This window comes from Crocodylus siamensis, chromosome 1 (genome assembly GCF_052110815.1).
Source record: "Crocodylus siamensis isolate JL-2025a chromosome 1, ASM5211081v1, whole genome shotgun sequence".
Lineage (NCBI taxonomy): Eukaryota > Metazoa > Chordata > Crocodylia > Crocodylidae > Crocodylus > Crocodylus siamensis.
In genome coordinates, this window is record NC_143395.1 from 169,054,219 (window position 1) to 169,073,025 (window position 18,807).

The following is an 18,807-nucleotide window of genomic DNA, read 5'->3' on the forward strand; positions in this document are numbered from 1 at the left end:
TTCCAGACTTTGGGGGCTCAGACAGTAAAGAAATTCTTCCTTATGTCAAGCCTGAAAGAGTCTTACAGGAGTTTATAACCATTTGACCTCATCATCTCTTGGGGCACTCTGGTGAACAAACATTCCTCCAGATACTGGTGGTCACCCTGATATATTTATAGGTGACCATCATATCACCCGTGAGCCTGTGCTTTTCCAGTCAAAAGTCCCATGGCTCTCAGCCTGTCATCGTAAGGTCTGTTTTCCTGACCTCTGATCATGTGAGTGGCTTTTCTCTGGACTCTCTCAAGCTTTTCCACATGCTTTTTGAATTGTGGGGCCCAAAACTGGACACAGTACTTCATCTGCAGCCTCACCAAGGCCGAGTACAAGGGGAGAATGAAGTCCCAGGATTTGCTTGAGAAGCATCTATGGATGCAAGCCAGTGTTTTGGTCGCTTTACTAGCGCAGGATCGCATTGCAGGCTCATGTTCATCTTGTGGTCGATGATGACCCCCAAGTCTCTTTTTTCCATAGTGCTAACCAGTGTAGCACTGCCGAGCCTATAAGGATACTGCAGGTTTTTCCTCCCAAGGTGGAGAACCTTGCATTTTCAGTGTTAAACACCATCAGGTTCTCATCTGCCCATTTGCTGAGCTTGTCCAAGTCAGCCTGGATCACCCTCCTGTCTTCTGGTGTGGATACTTTGCCCCAAAGTTTGGTGTCATCAGCGAACTTGGCCAGTCTGCTTCTGACTCCAATGTCCACATCATTAATGAAGATGTTGAACAATATGGGCCCAAGAACAGAGCCTTGGGGGACCCCACTGGTCACGGGGCACCATGATGATTGACTTCTGTCAATTACTAGCCTCTGGGTCTGACCACGGAGCCAATTTCCCAGCCAGCAGATCGTGGTGGACCCAAGGCCACAATTGGCCAGTTTCACCAAGAGGTGATCATGGGATACCAGATAGAAGGCTTTTTTGAAGTCAAGATATATGACATCAATCTCTTCTCCCTTGTCCAGGTGATAGGTCACCTGGTCATAGAAGGAAATGAGACTGGTCAAGCAAGACTTACCTGCAACAAACCCGTGCTGGCTATGCCTCAGGATGTTAGCGTTGGCCAGTCCATTAAGGATGGCCTCTTTAATAAGCTTTTCTAAGACCTTCCCCGGGATAGAAATCAGGCTGATGGGCCTATAGTTAGCCGGATCTACTTTCCTCCCTTTCTTGAAGCTAGGCACCACATTGGCCTTCTTCCAGTCTTCGGGCACTACACCAGAGCGCCAGTTCTCAAAGATCCATGCCAGGGGCTGGGCTATGATGCTCGCCAGCTCCTTGAGTACCCTGGGGTGTGGATTGTCAGGGCCATCTGACTTGACGGTATCCAGCCTCTCAAGGTGTTCCTTCACGAGGTCAGTATTGATGGAGGGCAGGGGATCTTCCTCATCCGTACCTCTTAGTCCAGTAGTAGGCATAGGCGTCCCATGGGACAGAAGAAAGACCAACACAAAGTAACCACGTAATAGGTTGGCTTTTTCCTGGGCATCAGTTGTCAGCTGTCCCATCTGGTTCAGCAGGGGTCCAATGTTGCCCTTGTTTTTCCTTCAGCTCCCCACATATCTGAAAAAGGACTTTTTATTGTCCTTGATGCTGGAAGCTAGCTGGAGTACAGTTGGAGCCTTGGCTTTACTGGTTTACTCCCTGCCCATCCAAGATGGGGCTGGCATGCAGGATTAGTCCACAAGTGCAATTTGGTGGGTCAGCCTGGCCCTAGATGGAAGCCATGGCAATTAACACTACTACAACTCCCCTCACCACCAACTTGCTGGATCTGTGGGGAGTTCCATGGCCTGGATTCAGCCTGCAAGCCAGATGTTGGGTATCACTGTTTTAGACCATCACATTATTTTGTCTAGTTAATGGAAAACTTGAAGCAGATTCCTTTGCTGGAACAATTCCTACACAAAAACATAAGCAGTGGCATACTGGGTCAGACCAATGCTCCATCTAGCCCAGTACCTTACCTCTAACAGTGGCAGAGGATGCTAAAGGGAGAGCACTTAATTAGATACATCTAGAGTGATTTGTTTCCTATTCACTGCCCTCTTTTGCATCCACCTAAATATTCATTTAGAGATGCCAGAGGAAACATTCAACTATTCTGTTCAACAATACAGCTGTCATCCATTAATTTGTCTACTCTGTTTGAACCTGCCTATGCTACCTGCTTCTACCATTTCCTGTGGCAATGAATTCCACAAGTTAACTACATATAGGATAAAGTACTTTCTCTTGTTAGGTTTAAAACTGCCTCCTACTAATTGCAGTGGGTGCCCCCTAGTTCTGGTATTCTGGGACCTGGGGATCACTAGCTCCCTGCCCACGTAGTCCACACCTTTTATGATTTTTTAGAACGCTATCAAGTGTTCTCTCTTTTTCCAACTATAGAGTCCTAGCCTCCTGTTCCATGCCTCATCATTTTGGCTGTCCTTCCTAGAAATCTTATCCAGGACACATGGAAGCTGACAGAAGGTGGTCAGAACTACCGATGTTTAATTAGATTAGTATTAGCAAGCACTTAGGGTATTGTTACATTACAGTTAGGACATGCTAAACTTAGGTGGCATTAAAGTTAGCATGTTGTCCAAGCAGTTGCATGTTAAGGGTTCATACCCTCTCTGACCTGTACTGCTCAGACTTGCCAGTGGAGGGCTGGAAGCAGGGGTGTGGCTAGAAGCCACCAAGCTCATAGTTCTCCAGTAGCTCCCTCCATTCCCTAGCACTCAACCTTACACCCCCCTATCCCTCCCCCCGCCTCTTGGGCTCACCCCCAGCTCCTTATTTGAAGGCTGGGCTCAGTCCGGCAAGTGACTTCAGAGGTTGGTAGCATTCCCCCTCCCTGCCTACTCCCCTTGGAGCAGGATAGAGGTTGGCTCACCCCTGGGACAGCACCCGCACCCACAGATGAGCTGGGAACTGAGAGTGAGCCCCAAGGCCTGGGAGTGAGAGAGAGGGGAGTCCTGGGGTCAGGGATGAGCCCAGAATGGGAGCAGAAGGGGACGCGATTTTGAGCACAGAGATGGTAAGGGGGGAGGAAGTCTTACCATTAGGACTTTCCTGGCTGCTGGCTCTCCTACTGTCATTCTAGACCAGGAAGGCATCCAGGACTGCTCCCAACTCATACTGGCCCCTTGGAGCAGTCTAATGTTACTAAAACATGACTTGCCCAAAGTCAAGATAGAGAGTCCCCACTGTAAGAGAGTTCTGTCTTAAGAACTCTCTTAGAACCCATCTTTTCCTATCTTAACATATGAACACTCCCATCTTAAGAGCCCTGACTTGGGAAAGGTAACATGTAACAACATTCTTAGCAGAAATGCCCTTGGCTTGCGCTGAGAAGTTAACTGATGCTAAATAAGTAAGAAATTCTCACACTAAGGAGAGGGAGGGAAAGAGGGAGAGAGGAAATATGGTCCCATTTAATTTTGGCACAGTATTGTCTTTTATTTCATTTCCAATGACTTTGGAGATTTAAAAGTTGGAATGGCTGTTTAGTCAGGACTATACACTGTTCACTGAACCAATCAATTACCACTCCACTAGAAGGAGAAAGCATGGGTAGGCAAAGCATGAAGATTTTAACAGGAATCCATAGAATCTGTGCTACCTCAGAAAAGTCAGATGCTGGCAAGAAGAAAGAAAGAAATGTCTAATACATCATAAGCGAACAAATATGGGGAAGCTTTAGCTTCAACTTAAAAATGCACTAAGATCTCATCCCACCTGAAACCCATGAACATAATGCCAATGCAGATACTATTTTGTCCTTTCCCAGAACCAAGTTTCCCTTGATGCATATATCTGTGTATCAAACACAATGATATAATGCAGGGATCAAACCTACAGTTCACAGAGGTCGGGCTTTGGCAACATTCAGCAATGGGGAGCTTCAATCACATTTAACGGGGGGGGGGAGGAGGAGAGGAGGGCAGGGAGGCTTCTGTGCTGAAAGTGGTGACTCCCAGTGCATGCCCACCTCTGATCGGAGCTTAGTCATTGCAGCCTGCAGCCTGAAAAAGGTTGCCAACCACTGATGTAGTGCAAAGGCATTACAGAAAATTCACAAGAAGATTAAAGAGAATCCCACAATTTTAAAATACAGCTTCACAGTAGGAGGTGGGGGGAAAGTGTCCCCCCTGGGAATTTACTATAATGTTACAATTACATAGAATTCCCACAGGAAGATGCCTTTGGTTAAAATGTGCTTTATTCTCAATAATGAGATACAATCTCTCTCTCATTCCTCCTGACAATTGTGAATGATACTATTAACAACTCATAAAAAGTGTTTCACTTTCCAAGAGATTATTTTATGTTTATACACACACAGGTATAAATACTCATATCATACAAAGGCAATATGTGTGCGTGTGTATAATGTTAGGCACATTTTTCTGTTTTAAACATTTTTAAATAGGTGCGCATTGAAAACTCATTACTCGTTTGTAAATGATTTAATCTAACATGTTGCACCTGGTTAGTCACAATCTGGCAATGTTATCTGCAATTACTCACAAGCAGTCTTTGACAATGTAGTCACTTTCTGTGTATAAGAAAATTAGGTAATGGTACTTTCATGTGGCTCATACTACTATGAGAAAATGTAATACAAACAGCTAGTTCCTTGAATTGGGGTTTCAGGAAAAAACCTGCAATTTATCACTTGATACCACAATAGCTTCTGGGTAAATTCCGTATAGAAAATGCTGAACAAGCTGTGATTTAAATGAGTATTTATAGCTGGAGGCAAAATAGTATGATTACAAAACGATAGTATTTCAATCTAAATTTGACATAATACAAAAGACATGTTCAATGAAGGAATTTTCAAAAGGGATCAAAATATTAAAATGAAGCAAAGACAAAATGTACACCGTGACAATACAAAAAGAAAGATCTATTGTATAAAACATATACAAAATGCCTAGGGTAAGTACATATTAACTTACTTACCAATGAACTCAATATAAAGAACAGCATGGAATATATAATGCTTCTGGCAATACCTACCATATTCTTTTTTGATATTCATCAAGATGAGGTTAAATGTTTTAATTTTAGATAGATGGAAAGTAAAGAGACTTTACTCAAGACTCCTGATTCCCCTAACCTCTACCCCCTCATACACTCACTAATTATAATGGTTACCATTGAAAAAAATAGCACTTACCAATAGATTCCACACAGAAGTAATCTGAAATTACTACCATTTTTTCCTTCCACTTTCAACTAGAGGTTTCTGCAGTTAATGCTTAAGAGCTAGTAAACAGTTTCATAGTTAGTAGGGTCAGAAAGGACCTGAGCAGATCATCAAGTCTGACCCCCTGCCATGGCAGAAAAGAGTACTGGGCTCAAACGACCCCAGCAAGGGGATTGTCAAGCCTCGTCTTAAAGACCCCCAGGGTGGGAGCCAGCACCACTTTGCCTGAAAGCTGGTTCCAGATCCTAGCTGCCCTGACAGTGAGGTAGTGCCTCCTGATGTCTAATCTGAATTTACCCTCTGCCAGCTTGCGACTGTTATTTCTAGTCACTCCTGGCAGTGCTCAGGGGAACAGGGGCTTCTCCAGTGCCTCCTGGTCCCCTCTGACTAGTTTGTAACAAGCCACTAGATCCCCCCTCAGCCTTCTTTTATGGAGGCTGAACAGGTTCAGGTCCCCTGTCCTTGTAGGGCCTGCCCTGCTGCCCCCTGATCATGTGAGTGGCCCTTCTCTGGACCCTCTCCATATTGTCCACATCCTATTTGAAGTGCGGCGCCCAAAACTGGATGCAGTACTCCAGCTGCGGCCTGACCAGTGCCGCATAGAGGGGGAGGATCACCTCCTTGGACCTGCTCGAGATGCATCTGTGGATGCATGACAAGGTGCGGTTGGCCTTCCTGACTGCATCCCCACACTGCCTGCCCATATTCATCTTGGCAAAAATGTTTGCCTTTTAATGGCTTCTGCTGTATGTCAAGAACATTGATCAAACAGCACTATACTCCCCTGTGCCCCTGATTCAGCAAAGTACTTAACCATATGCCCTAACTCTAAGCATGCTGGTAATCCCACTAAGTCAGTAAGACACTCAGAAGCTTAAATCCAGGTGTATGGGCCCCAAATCAGCAAGGCTTTTTTCTTTAAAGCTAGCATCAGACTGGTTCTAAGATGCACAGTCGACAGCCCAGAGGTTGCAAGCTCAAGGCCATAGCAGAAGGGCTCACGGCATGGCCTGTGAGATTCCAATGAATCTGAATTCTGCTAAATACCTTGTCTCACAAGGACGTGAAAAATGAAAGCACCGGACTATCACTTTAATGGAGCTCAAACCTGCTTCTGTGATAGTCCCATCATTCGTGTGCATCACCACTGAAGATTAGCAGCTGGCAGTGAAAAAGAATGTCAGGCTATGGCAATAATATGAACTTTGCAGGACTCAATGGCATAAACTGCTCATCATCAGCATAGTCAGATGAGACTTAAACTGGCTTCAGTTAGCACATTTAACATCCTCACTGTCAAAATAAAGAATCTGAACTGAGGTTGATCTTGACATGTGTGGCAACCACATTAAAAGCATGAGATTTAACCCAGGCTGAGGTACATATAAGGTAACTCCCTACCATGGGGTGCACTCTTCACAAATATTTTATTCCCTCCTGATGAAGATAAGCATTCTGAAAACAGCTGCCATGCTTCTGTGGCAGGTAAAGAAATTCCTGCATGTACAGTTTATAGAGGGCTTTCAGATGCTTCATAATAAAATATTTATATAAAAGTAAGATCCAGGCTTAATTCCACTTAAACCTATTGATTTCCACAACGTTACTCCCAATTTAAATGCCTGTGAAATGTGAGCTGGGTGCATTATGTGTAGCAAAATCTGTCACTTCAGCTGTACATTCATATCCAAGAATCTATACATTTGCTTACTATCATGTTTCAGCTGTATTCATTTATTTGCATTATTCATAACCTACTATTTTTCACTCAATGTTTGGTCTCAGAAAGAATGGTTAGTTTTGTCATTCAGAACAAAGGACTCTTTATCTAACACTTCTCTTAGAGGTGCCTTGAACACAGGCCAAAATGTTGGCAACCCCTATTGTATTTGATCCCCTGCTCCTCGCTTTGAAATGTTCAGTTTTCTGGGTTTGTTTTACTACATGCAGGAATAAATACCTTTCTCTAACACACAGACTACACAATGGAAGACCCAAAGTTTCTCTCGCTGATGCTTTTCTGCTTTACAGAAATCAGAGACTGAAAAATGTTCTATTAAATCATTGATTTACAGTAGAGTGGAGCTGAAATCATCATTTTAAGGCTGAGGTGAATAAGTACGACCTTTAATCATTTAATATATATACACACACACACACACAAACCAGAAATATAAATAAATAAATAAAAACCAGGAATATTGACAAGTTGGTGGGAACGCATAGAAGACAGACTGACTACTGAGGAATGATTTTAAATCTGAATATATACTGAACATATTTAGTGTGTGTGTGTGTTTAAGGGTCTTATATAGATATACAAGTAAAAATATTTTACACACACGCACACGACCCATAATCATTTAGCATACATTTGAGAGAGAGAAATACATTCACTAAATATTCAGCTTTAAAATCATTCCTCAGGGGTCAGTCTGTCTTCCATGAATTCCGACCAATTTGTGTATATATAGTAAGACCATTAATCATTTAGTATACATTATTTATTTTTATATATACACACATACATATAGATATACACATATACATACATACATATACACATACACACACTCTAAATGATTAAGGGTCTTTCTTACTTACTTGTAGATATCCATAGTCAATTTGTCAATATTCCTGGTTATAAAGTGACCAGAAATTAACATAAAGTTCTGCATGTAGTCACACTAACATAAAATGACAAGAGAAGTACCTCTGTGTTCCAAAATACGTTTCAACACTCATAGTCATAAACTGTGTTTCCCCATTTTATGCTTGTAAAGAATTATATACTTGAATCTAATTTACTGTTTGCTTTTCCATAGTTAATCTCCTTTTAAAAATGTCTCTTTCTGCCCTCTCATAGGACGCATATGATTTGTTTGTTAAATGCCAACTGCAAGACCAACATTTCCAAATACATGATCTTTAAAGAGATTTAATATGTTCTTTATTCCCTTCTTTCAAATCATTAACAAAAATATAATATTAAATATTTCACTGCATAAATTTTAATACTAATGAAGATTGATATTAAGGAAATAACACTTATCAATATTAAATTCTCCCTATATAAAAAACTCCTTGCTTGTTATGCTTCCTGAAATATTTACATTTTGTTTAATTTTGAGCGAGTCACCCAGGACATATACCTGCCTTATCTTTTGTAAAGCAGAACTACATACTACCACTGCACAGGAGAAGACAGAAATGCATCGTTATTATACACTACAGTTCCTTTTACGCAGTTTGCTGTTCAGTAATTTCTTAATATCTTCAAGAATAAAAGCAACTTCCTTTTAGTAACCAGCCACTCTCTCTTCTTACAATCTGGAACATGAATAAATTTGCTGTCCAGGTTTCTCTCCAGATAAAACACTGAGGCTATATGACATCAATTCAGGAACAGCTAAGTGGCATGAGTTCTGAATTTTTATTTTAAAAGTGATGGGTTTTGTCACATGTATTATTTCACAGGGGAACTCAGAAGTTTTGCCACATTTTCTCTTGACATTAAAAACATTTTTTGTAAAGTAGTATCATTTTTAAAAACCCCGGCAGGAAAGCCTATTGATTGAATCAAGCCAGAAACATCAATCCAGCTATTACCTAGACATCATCCTTATAACAGTCAGGATTTAATACGTTTTTGTAACATTTTTGAGGATGAGTGTCCTGCTCTGAGGTAATTCGGCGATCTGTCAGATACCTGAAAAATATAGATGACCATTCCTGTAAGACATTCACAGACCTCTGTATCTATTTATTTCAGTGAGGCTCCATAGCAAGGTAAGGATCTGCTTTCACTGATCAGCTGTCCAAACTTATAAATTTGGTTAAACGGAATGTAAGGACTAGCCTACACTAAGACAAGTTTGCTGGCATTAGCTAGACCAGGGACGGGCAATTATTTCGGGCAGAGGGATGCTTACCCAGTTTTGGCAGGCTGTCGGGGGCCGCATGCGTAGCCCTGCCCCTTGACAGGTGCCCTGCCCCCTGGTCATCATCTTGGGACCAATGTTCCAGGGCCAGCACTGGTGGTCCCCAAAGCGGGGTGCAGGCTGGCAGGGGTCTGTGGAACTGGGTTGGGCTGCACCAGCAGGGAGAGGAGGGAGCTGTCCAGCTCTATAGAGCCCCTGCCAGCTGGGACCCCGCGCTCCTGCCACCCTGCTCTGGGTCTCACCAGCACTGGCCCTGGGACACCAGTGCAGGCCCCATGCTCCCACTGGCTCCCCGCCCACTCACATCCAGTGTCCCCCAGCCCCACGGTACAGGGCGCATAGCCCTGACCCCCTGTTCACTGGCAGGGAAGAAGCTGGTGCTCAGTGCGGGGAAAAATGGCCCCTTGCTCACCCCATGGCCAGAGCTCCCTGCGGCAGGCGCTCGCAGCCCACACGGGGCTGTCTGGAGAAGGCACATGCAGCCCCATGCGTGCTGCAAGCAGCTACAGTGCAGGGCGCTGGCCACTGGGCAGGGGAGGAGCTGCTTTTCCCCCTGCTCAGTACCAGCTTGTAACCCTACCTGCTGCCAGCCTTGGCCCTGTGCTGGCTCCAGGCTTGCCCATCGGGAGCAGCAGCTGCGGCCCACCCCACTTGCCATGCCGGGCAGTGTTGGCTGCTGCTGCCCACCCGGAGCTCGTGCACTGGGCAGCCCAGAGGCAGTGGTGGCAAACACTGCCTGGCATGGCAAGCAGGGGAGTTGCAGCTGCTGTCGCCATGCACAGCCCTGACAGGTGAGGCTGGAGCCGGAGCGGGGCCCAGGCTGGCAGTGGGGACAGGTTACAAGGTGGTGCTGAGCATGCGGAGGGAGAAAGCGGCCCCTCCCTGCCCCATGCCTGGTATGTCACACTGCAGCCTGTTCCTGCTCTGGACAGCCTTGCGCAGGCTGTGAGCAGTTGCAGCAGGAAGCGCTGGCCACAGGGCAGGGGAGGGGCTGCTTTCCTCTGCGCCGGGAAGGAGCCCAGGGAAAAGCTGAGCAGCGGGGAGGGGGGAAAAGCAGCTCCTCCCCAGCCCTGTGGCTGACGTTCCCTTCTGAAGCTGCTTGGTGTGGGCTGAGAGTGGCTGCAGCGTGCCAGCCGTGGAATCGGTGAGGAGGGGCTGCTCCGCCCCACCCATGCTCCTTTCTTGCCCGGGCTCTCCCCCACCCTTACTGGAAGTTCCGGCGTGGGGCAGCCCTGTGGTCCCAGGCCAGAAGCCCCAGCTGGGGATTCCAGCTCAGGGGGCGGGGCTGGGCAGGCCCTGTTATTGTGGGAGGCCGCCGGGTTCCCCTGTGTCCTACTGCCCTTGGGTCCTGTCTCATGATCAGCGGCCAGCAGGGCAGGCCCTACGAGGAGAGGCTCAGGGACCTGAACCTGTTCAGCCTTCACAAGAGAAGGCTGAGAAGGGATTTAGTGGCCTTCTATAAACTTACCGGGGGGACCAGAGGGGATTGGGCAAGACCCTGGTCTCCCCGAACACTTCTCCGAGTAACAAGGAACAACAGCCACAAGTTGTTTGAGAGTAGATTCAGGCTAGACATCAGGAGGCACTACTTCACAGTCAGGGTGGCCAGGATCTGGAACCAGCTTCCAAGGGAAGTGGTGCTGGCTCCTACCTTAGGGGTCTTTAAAAGGAGGCTTGATAACTACCTAGTTGGGGTCATTTAAGCTTAAACTTAGTAGGGGTCACGAGAGTCCTGTATTCATCTAGTCCAACCAGGAATGATCTGCCCAGGTCCTCCCTGACCCTACTTCTATGAATCTATGAGGAACCAAGGGCAGATAAATATTAGTTTTTTACATTTTTAGGGGCTCCGTGCTGGACAGAATGGCCTTGCAGGCCAGATCCGTCCCACAAGCTGTATTTTGCCCACCCCTGAGCTATATTGATACACTTCTTAGGGTACAGGTAGCTCATGTGAACAAAAAACAGACCCTTTTTGCTGTAGTTTGCCTGTTCCTCAAAGAACACAAACTATGCCAGCACAAATAGTTTATAACTGCACCAAGGCTTTGGGATGGAGACAAATAAAATCACCTTCAAGTCTACATTACTTGGACAGACTATCAGCATAGGCCTGGCCTAACACACAGCAACTGCCTGAGAACACCCAAGGATTTTTCTCATGGGAATGTTGAATAACCAAACAATTTTCCCAAGGCAAGCTTTATGAGAGAGCAGATTTAAAAATATATATCCCTGATAAAATTTATTTTCACCTCTCTTCCATGTGGGGGAACCAAGGTCTTTCATAAAATCTACAATAGTAGAGATTATCTTCACCTAAATCTATGATCCCTTGATAACATTCAAATAAAAGTAAATAATTGTAAGCGTTTATTGAAATAACTACTAATTTGAAATCAAAAGAAACAGGAAATAAACCAACTGTAAGCAATTATTTCTGCTTGTTTTAAAGCTAATATTCTTAACAACAAAAGATAAGTATACAAATAATGTTGCATCACAATTTAAGGAGAACCAAAATTACTTTTTCCACTTCTAAAGTGAACAAGTGTATGAGTTTCTCTTCAAATAGAAATTAGTAGCCATTTCCACTCCTGTTGGATGATTTATGAATGCAGCAGGAAAATTCAGTTGGAAGGAGGAAAAATTGAATCGGTAGGAGAATTTACCTATGTAAATACACAAAAACCTCCCTTGCCCTAAAGTTAAAGTAAAGGATTATTTAAATAAGACTGGGTTGAAAAGCCTCTAAACCTATATCAACATTTCACTGCAACTATGGGAAAAGACTAATGGAACTGATGTAAGGCACACATTTCTCATGAATAAATTGAATAAACCATGATGCCACATGATGGGTGCTCCACAAAGAAAAATCCTGTGCAGCAACTTAAAACCCTGAATTTATCCCTTGAGAGTTCAGTAGTAAATTTCCTTCTGTAAAAAAAAAAATAAATTTCACCTTTCTAACACATACAGAATATTCAAGATTAGAGAAAGGACAGCAAAATCTTGGCGGCCAGAGGCAAAATACCATGGCTGTAGGTGAAGCAGTTTGTCCGGCATGGTTAAATGATTTATTGTTGATTTTTCATGTTCCAGTATTTATAATACCTTCCTTTTCTGGAAGGTCAAATGCCAAGATATTTCTTCCTCATCCTATCTCCACACATACTGAGAGAGATGAATATGCCAATAAGCACAAGAAATGCAGTGCTTTCATGTTACTTCCACCATGGTTCGGTAGCTATGTAAGAAGACTAGCAATAAACAAAAGTGGTTGTGTGCCTTGTGTTATTGTTATAGTACAAGGGGTCAGGAATCATGTGTGTGGTTTTTGGCACATGGTCAAGTCTACAGGACTGTTATTGAAAGTTTATTTTCACTGGCTGCTTATACAAGTGACTACAGGTGGCAAAGACCAACATGCTTGGATCAGCATTTCTCTGGTGTACAAAAAGTGACCTGTAAAACTATGAAAGCAGCAGTAAATCTGAAGGGAAAAAAAAAAGCCAGCCTTTATTAAAATATCCAAAACAACAGACGTGAACATTAGAGAAAGCTTTAAAAAACAGTATTTCCATTAGGATCTTTTGAAATCCAAGGCTTAAAAATGTTGATCTTAAACATGTTTGGAGATCTCATATAACTAGAGTGATTTCATGTTTCTACTAAGTGGCAGAGACAAAGTGCTGCCATGATGGTGGGGGGGAGGGGGCAGTGCTGCGCTGCCACCACCCTGCGCCGTGGCCGCCTCCAAGGAGCAGGGCTGGGCAGAGGTGGGAAGCGAGGCCAGCAGTGCTGGCCTTGGCCTCCCACTCCGTTCCCGTTGTCACGGTGGCGCTCCATCCCCAGCATCACTATCCACCCCACCCCTGCCAGCTCTGTTTCCTCTGTCCCCGCCATCATGGTATTGCTACAGCCCCACCGTCACTCTTGACAGGCAATTTGCTTTGTGCACAGCACTGACTGGAGCTATGCCTGCTGGGAGCTACACCCTCCCAAGAGTGTTATGGACAGACAGACAGACAGACAGACTAAGCCCTTTATATATATAGGTTCTAAATATTCTAAGATTTGAACAGTCTTTGAATATACTAAGAATTGCTGAATTTCTCAATTGTTATAAGCATCCAAATGTACTGCCAAAATATACTGACTTTTAATCATGTGTTACTGAGGGAGGCAGGCAGTACCAAAATTTGACTTGCATGATCATGCTTTTTTATCCCTTAAAATCAGTCCCCACCCCGACAGGAATTATTTTAAACATTTTTTTTAGCCTGTAAGACCAATAAGAAAGCAAGCCAACAAGAACATCTGGCAAGAAAATGACTTATTTTTTTCCAGATCTAGATGGTATTTTTTTACACAATAATTGATTCCTTTTTTTTTCCATTATGAAAGTATTACTTGATGATACTCTTTTGAACTAGAAAAAGCTCATTAACTTATACGGTTCCTTTACATTCCTAGGGAACAAGTTTGTTTTATTAAGCCATAAGGATGGGTACTGGGAATGCTTACTGCCATCTATATGTTCATAGACTTCCCAAAGAAGTAGTAGTGATGGACTGAGGTGTATCAAGCTGAATTCTATCAAGAAAACCAAGTTATTTTCAACATGCTTTGGAAAACAGATAACATCAAGGACGCTAATATTCTGATTTATGGTGAAGTGTGATAGGTAAGGAGTAGGAGTAGGTAATTCTCTTACCACAGAGCAGCTGGATGCTTTTTCTAAAGTGATCAGCAATAAAATGGTTAACAATAGTGACCTTCGAACAGCCATCATTAGATAGGTATGATGTTGAAATGAGTAGGGCACAATGCAATTCTTTTGGAATAACTGAATCCCCTGTACTCACAAGTCCCAAGCTCGTGGAAAGAAAGTAAAGTCAACTTCCAGAAAGCCCTGGTGGAATCTGCATTCCTAGAGAGCGTGCTCTTACTTCTGCTAGCTTCCCACTCATCCTCCTTTTAGCAATGCTCCAAGAGACTGTTCTTCCCATTCCAAGCACCTGTCAGCAAACACCAAACTTCCTGCCCAACATGTAGCCATCCCTCTCCTAACCATTTCTAGCCTTCTTCATGTTGAAATTTCCACCTGATCTCCCAGCCTTCCATCCCATCACCCTAATCTACCCTTCACAACAAATCAACTCCCAGACAAAAATGGACACTCCCTCAACCCTGTCTTCAAAAACAAAATGTTTCTCTGATCCCCTGACATCTGAGTTCCAACAATCTGAATTTCACCACATCTTCAATTAATACCTATCCATCCATCCAGTTTGTCTGATACATTTAGTTTATCAAAATCTGGGGCATATTTATTAGATTTATATGCCACCCTATCCAAAATGCCCATATCTCCTTCACTGCATCTTTCATAATCCTTCACTAGTTTAGTTATCTAATCTCTCCATTCCACTCAGTTCTTTCTTCATAGGCAAATGCCCCAATGTATTGTTACTCTGGGTCACTGTGACCTTTCAATTTTCTGCAACTGCACCGCTCGCAGGAAATCTGGGGAAGACTACACGCCACACCTGTTACTGTGACTGTGTCTTTTTCAAATCCCTTTTCAAAAAACAACCCCCACAGCCCTTCTTGTAGCCTAAAACTCACAAATTCACTGCCAGTTCACCACCCGATTCCCTCCTGATGCAGGGAGAGCAGTGGATGTGATATACCTTGACTGAAGCAAGCCTTTTGATACCGTCTCCCACAACATTCTGGCAAGCAAGCTAAGAAAGTCTAGCTTGGGTGAATGGACTGCAAGGTGGATAGAAAACTGGCAGGATTGTTGGGCTCAAAGACTAGTAACCAATGGCCTGATGTCTAGTTGGCAGCTTATCTCAAGTGGAGTGCCCCAAGTGTCAGTCCTGGGGCTGGTTTTGTTCAATATCTTCATTAACAACCTGGAAGATGAGATAGAGTGTACCCTCAGCAAGTTTGCAGATGACACCAAACTAGGGGGAATACTAGATATGTTTGGAGGGTAGTGCTAGGATTCAGAGAGATATTGGCAAATTGGAGGACTGGACCAAAACATCTCTCATGAGGTTCAATAAGAAGTACAGTTCCGCACTTGGGATAGAACAATCCCATGCAAGCTAGGGACAGAGAGACAGGCTGAGGACTGACTGGCTAAGCAGCAGCTCTGCAGCAAAGGACTTGAGGGTTACAGTTGACAATAAACTGAATATGAGCCAAAAAGTGTGCACTTGTTGTGAAGAAGACTAATGGCATACTGGGCTCCATTAATAGGAGTGCTGCCAGCAGATCAAGGGAAGTGCCACATCTGGAGTACTGTGTCCAGTTTTGGGCACCTCACTACAAAAAAGATGTGAACAAAGTGGAGAGTCCAGAGGAGTGCAGTGAAAATGGTGAGAGGGTGGGGGCATGTAACTCAGGAGAGGCTGAGGAAACTGGGCTATTTAGTCTAGAGAAGAGAAGACTAAGAGGGGACTTAATAGCAGCCTTCAACTACTTGAAGTGGGGTTCAAAAGAGGATAGAGTTAGACTGTTCTCAGCAGTGGCAGATGACAGACCAAAGAACACTTGTCACAAGTTGCAGCAAGGGAAGTGTATGTTAGCTATGAAAGAAAACTCTCTCACTGGTGGGGGGTAGTAAAGCACTGGAATAGGTTACCCAGAGTAGTTGTAGAATCTCCATTGTTGGAGGTTTTTAAGACCAGGCTAGACAAAAGTCTCGCCTCGGATGATCTAGTGGAGATGGTCCTGCTTTGACAAGGGGGCTAGACTAGATGACCTCCTGAGGTCCTTTCCAACCCCATTTTCTATGATTCCATGATACTTGGGTCCCACATACAATGATTAAATACAAAAGCTGCAGTAACTCTGAGAGAACTCAAGATTTCCATTTCAAGCCATACGTAATATATAAAGTGGCCAGATACAAATAGTCAAGCAAATATGGGTTAATCATTGCTAAGTGGGTTTGAGCCAATTATAATGAACCATTCTAAGCAACAACAACAATAGAAAAGGCTTTTAGGCTACATTCACTGTGTATACAGGAAGTCAAATTCTGCATATGTTTATACCCAACTCAACCTCACTCTATTCAAGGCAGCTTTAAGGGGGTAAGGGGAGAATTGGGGGCAGTATGGATGAGGCACTGCAAGATACTAAGTCCTTGCAACAAACAATGAAGATCAATAAGAGCAGGGGCAACTCAGCAGCTACAAGAGCTGCACATTAACTTGCAAGATCCAGTGTATGAAACCCAAGTGTGATGATCTCTTATGTTTTTGAGTTTTAAGATTTACAAACACTCACCTACGAGTATCCTATCCTTTCGGATGCCGTTTTTAATCTCCTCATTAATCAACTCAGTAAGCAACTTACACATTGAGTCAATGGTTTCAATGTGCTCCGGACAATCATTTGAGATCTTATATCTGTCAAACCACACAGTAGAGAGGGCCCCTTTCATAGGTGTATATGGTCTGGAAAGATAAAAGGGGTTCAATTAAACACACATAACAAAGGCATTCAATATAACCACAGTAAACAACAGACTTTTTTGTGCAACTGAAAGAGAAGGAAGTAATTCATTTCCTTTCCATTCTTAATCTGAGTAAGTGAAGCATAGTTCTAGTTGTGCATAACCTCCCTGTGTGTGACAATGAATAATTTTAAGGGGCATGGAGGCAATTTCTAAAACTGTTTAAAACACAAACGTGAGCTCCAATTAGTCCAGTGAATTGGCCTGATGCTGCTAATAGATCTGCAATATTTATTTGAAAAATAATAAGGAAAAAGGTTGGTACACACAGATGTTTTCAGATGTGTGCCCATATCTTGCAAGACCTTCGCATCAGCTATCTGCATGACTTGTGCAGTACTGTACTTAAATAAGCATTAATGAAGGATAAGATTTTTCAAAGCCTCTATAGGACGCATAGTACAGTTCTCATTGACAATGAAGTCACTGGATATTTAAATCTTGTAGGGATCTATGGAAATTTCAAAATTTGTGAGTTTTTTTTTTAAAACAAACACAGATAAATCCATCTTAATAAGCCAGGTAACATTTAAGTAAGGTTGAAACAAATACTGCTCTACTTGTCTGCTCAGCACAGGATAAATGAGATGGGTAATTACACTTTTCTTTGTCAGACCATATTGTTAGATCAGCATCACAACTACATACCTTCAAACTCAAATAATTAAGAAAGGTTCAGTTCAAGAGAAATTTTTTTGGGAGGAAGGCGAGGGGGAAACTGGAGGAGGAGGATTCCTAAAAATCCTTAGAAAAATTATTTAATTGTCTTGTAATGGTTCCACAATTCAATACCAAACATACTGCTTTGAGGTCAGCGATCCATCTCAAGTGGGTCAAAACCAAGACCCCTAAAATCCTTAATTGGTATATTTAATCAGGGGGCACATTTTTCACTCTAAACTTAAGCTCAGAAGAGCTAGGATCAGATTACAATAGTTGCCTACAAATAGACAGCCTTTGATAAATTTGTCTGGATGGGAACCCACTAAAAATGAAAATGTAACCTTCTGTGCTTTATCTGGATATTTTCACTACTAGGATTAAATAAAATGCAACCAAATGAGAACAAGAAAGCCACTAAATACTCCAATTATTCTAAATGAAAGAACCAATGAGGCTTCACATATGTGGACTAGAAGGACCTATTTCTAAACCTGAAAGAACATACAACAGGCAATACATTATTATTATTATTTTACTGCAGTACATATGAGTCAGTCATTGACAGAGGCCCCATCAGGCTACATACCATATAAATACAAAAAAAGAAAGAAAGGGAATATAATATATGAATGCAAGCTAGATCTGGGCACTGATTCAGGATAGCACATGTTTAAATCCAGCTTTATTCAGGAGGGAACATATTCAATCTGAAGCACATGTTTGGAGTTCCACCGCCTTTGATTTGTTTAAATGAAAATAAAGGGTGCACTGAAAACCTGCAACTATTAGCGATCCTTTTCTTAGCAAATGAAGAAATTGTAATTGTTTAAAAACTGAAGGAATTTCAGCAGAAATACAGAATATATTTGAGAATAAAGAATACTGTTAATAGAACCTCTAGCTACCTTACTAAGTTAAAAAAGTAAATTAATAAAATCTATGGATATAAAAATGCTCTACCCTAAAGCACGGTTTTTAAACACGAATAAAAAGAAGTACCAGAAACTTCACCAAGTCCGCTAGAGACATTGAAAAAATTCTCAGACACTATACAATGATGGACAAAAGTAAAAAGTCCTGAGATCGACAATATTCAAGTAATGGGTTTTAACCCTTTCTGAAACACCTTTGCAGTGAAGATCAAGGTAAGCACTGCTGCTAGCAATGGAATGACCACAAAAAGAATTCAGTCCTTAGTACTAATGGATTCCTCTATACAGGTAATTTAAATTGACTATTAGAATACATGTTAAAGTGTCCTCCTGTAACAGGCTTGCCCAGTATTTACATGGAACAGTATAGAAAATGAATTTCATTAATATACACATACGATTTAGAAGCATAAGAGATTTTCATAAATGCAAAAGAAACTAACAAATATGAAAAATAATGCCTCAGATTTTAACCACATTTTTTC

General features: G+C 42.8%; 1 protein-coding gene across 4 annotated transcripts in view; it reads right to left on the bottom strand.

Moving 5' to 3' along the window:
- LYPLAL1 (lysophospholipase like 1) overlaps positions 1-18,807 on the bottom strand; it is a 43,548-nt gene that overhangs the window by 5,159 nt on the left and 19,582 nt on the right. For 2 of the 4 annotated variants that reach the window (XM_090048764.1, XM_090048782.1), the window contains one exon: positions 16,499-16,668. In XM_090048764.1, the coding sequence (XP_089904890.1) occupies positions 16,499-16,668 (170 nt within the window). Of the gene's footprint in view, positions 1-1,061; positions 1,867-16,498; positions 16,669-18,807 lie in introns of those variants that run through there. The other 2 variants (XM_090048774.1, XM_090048755.1) reach the window with 2 other exon arrangements.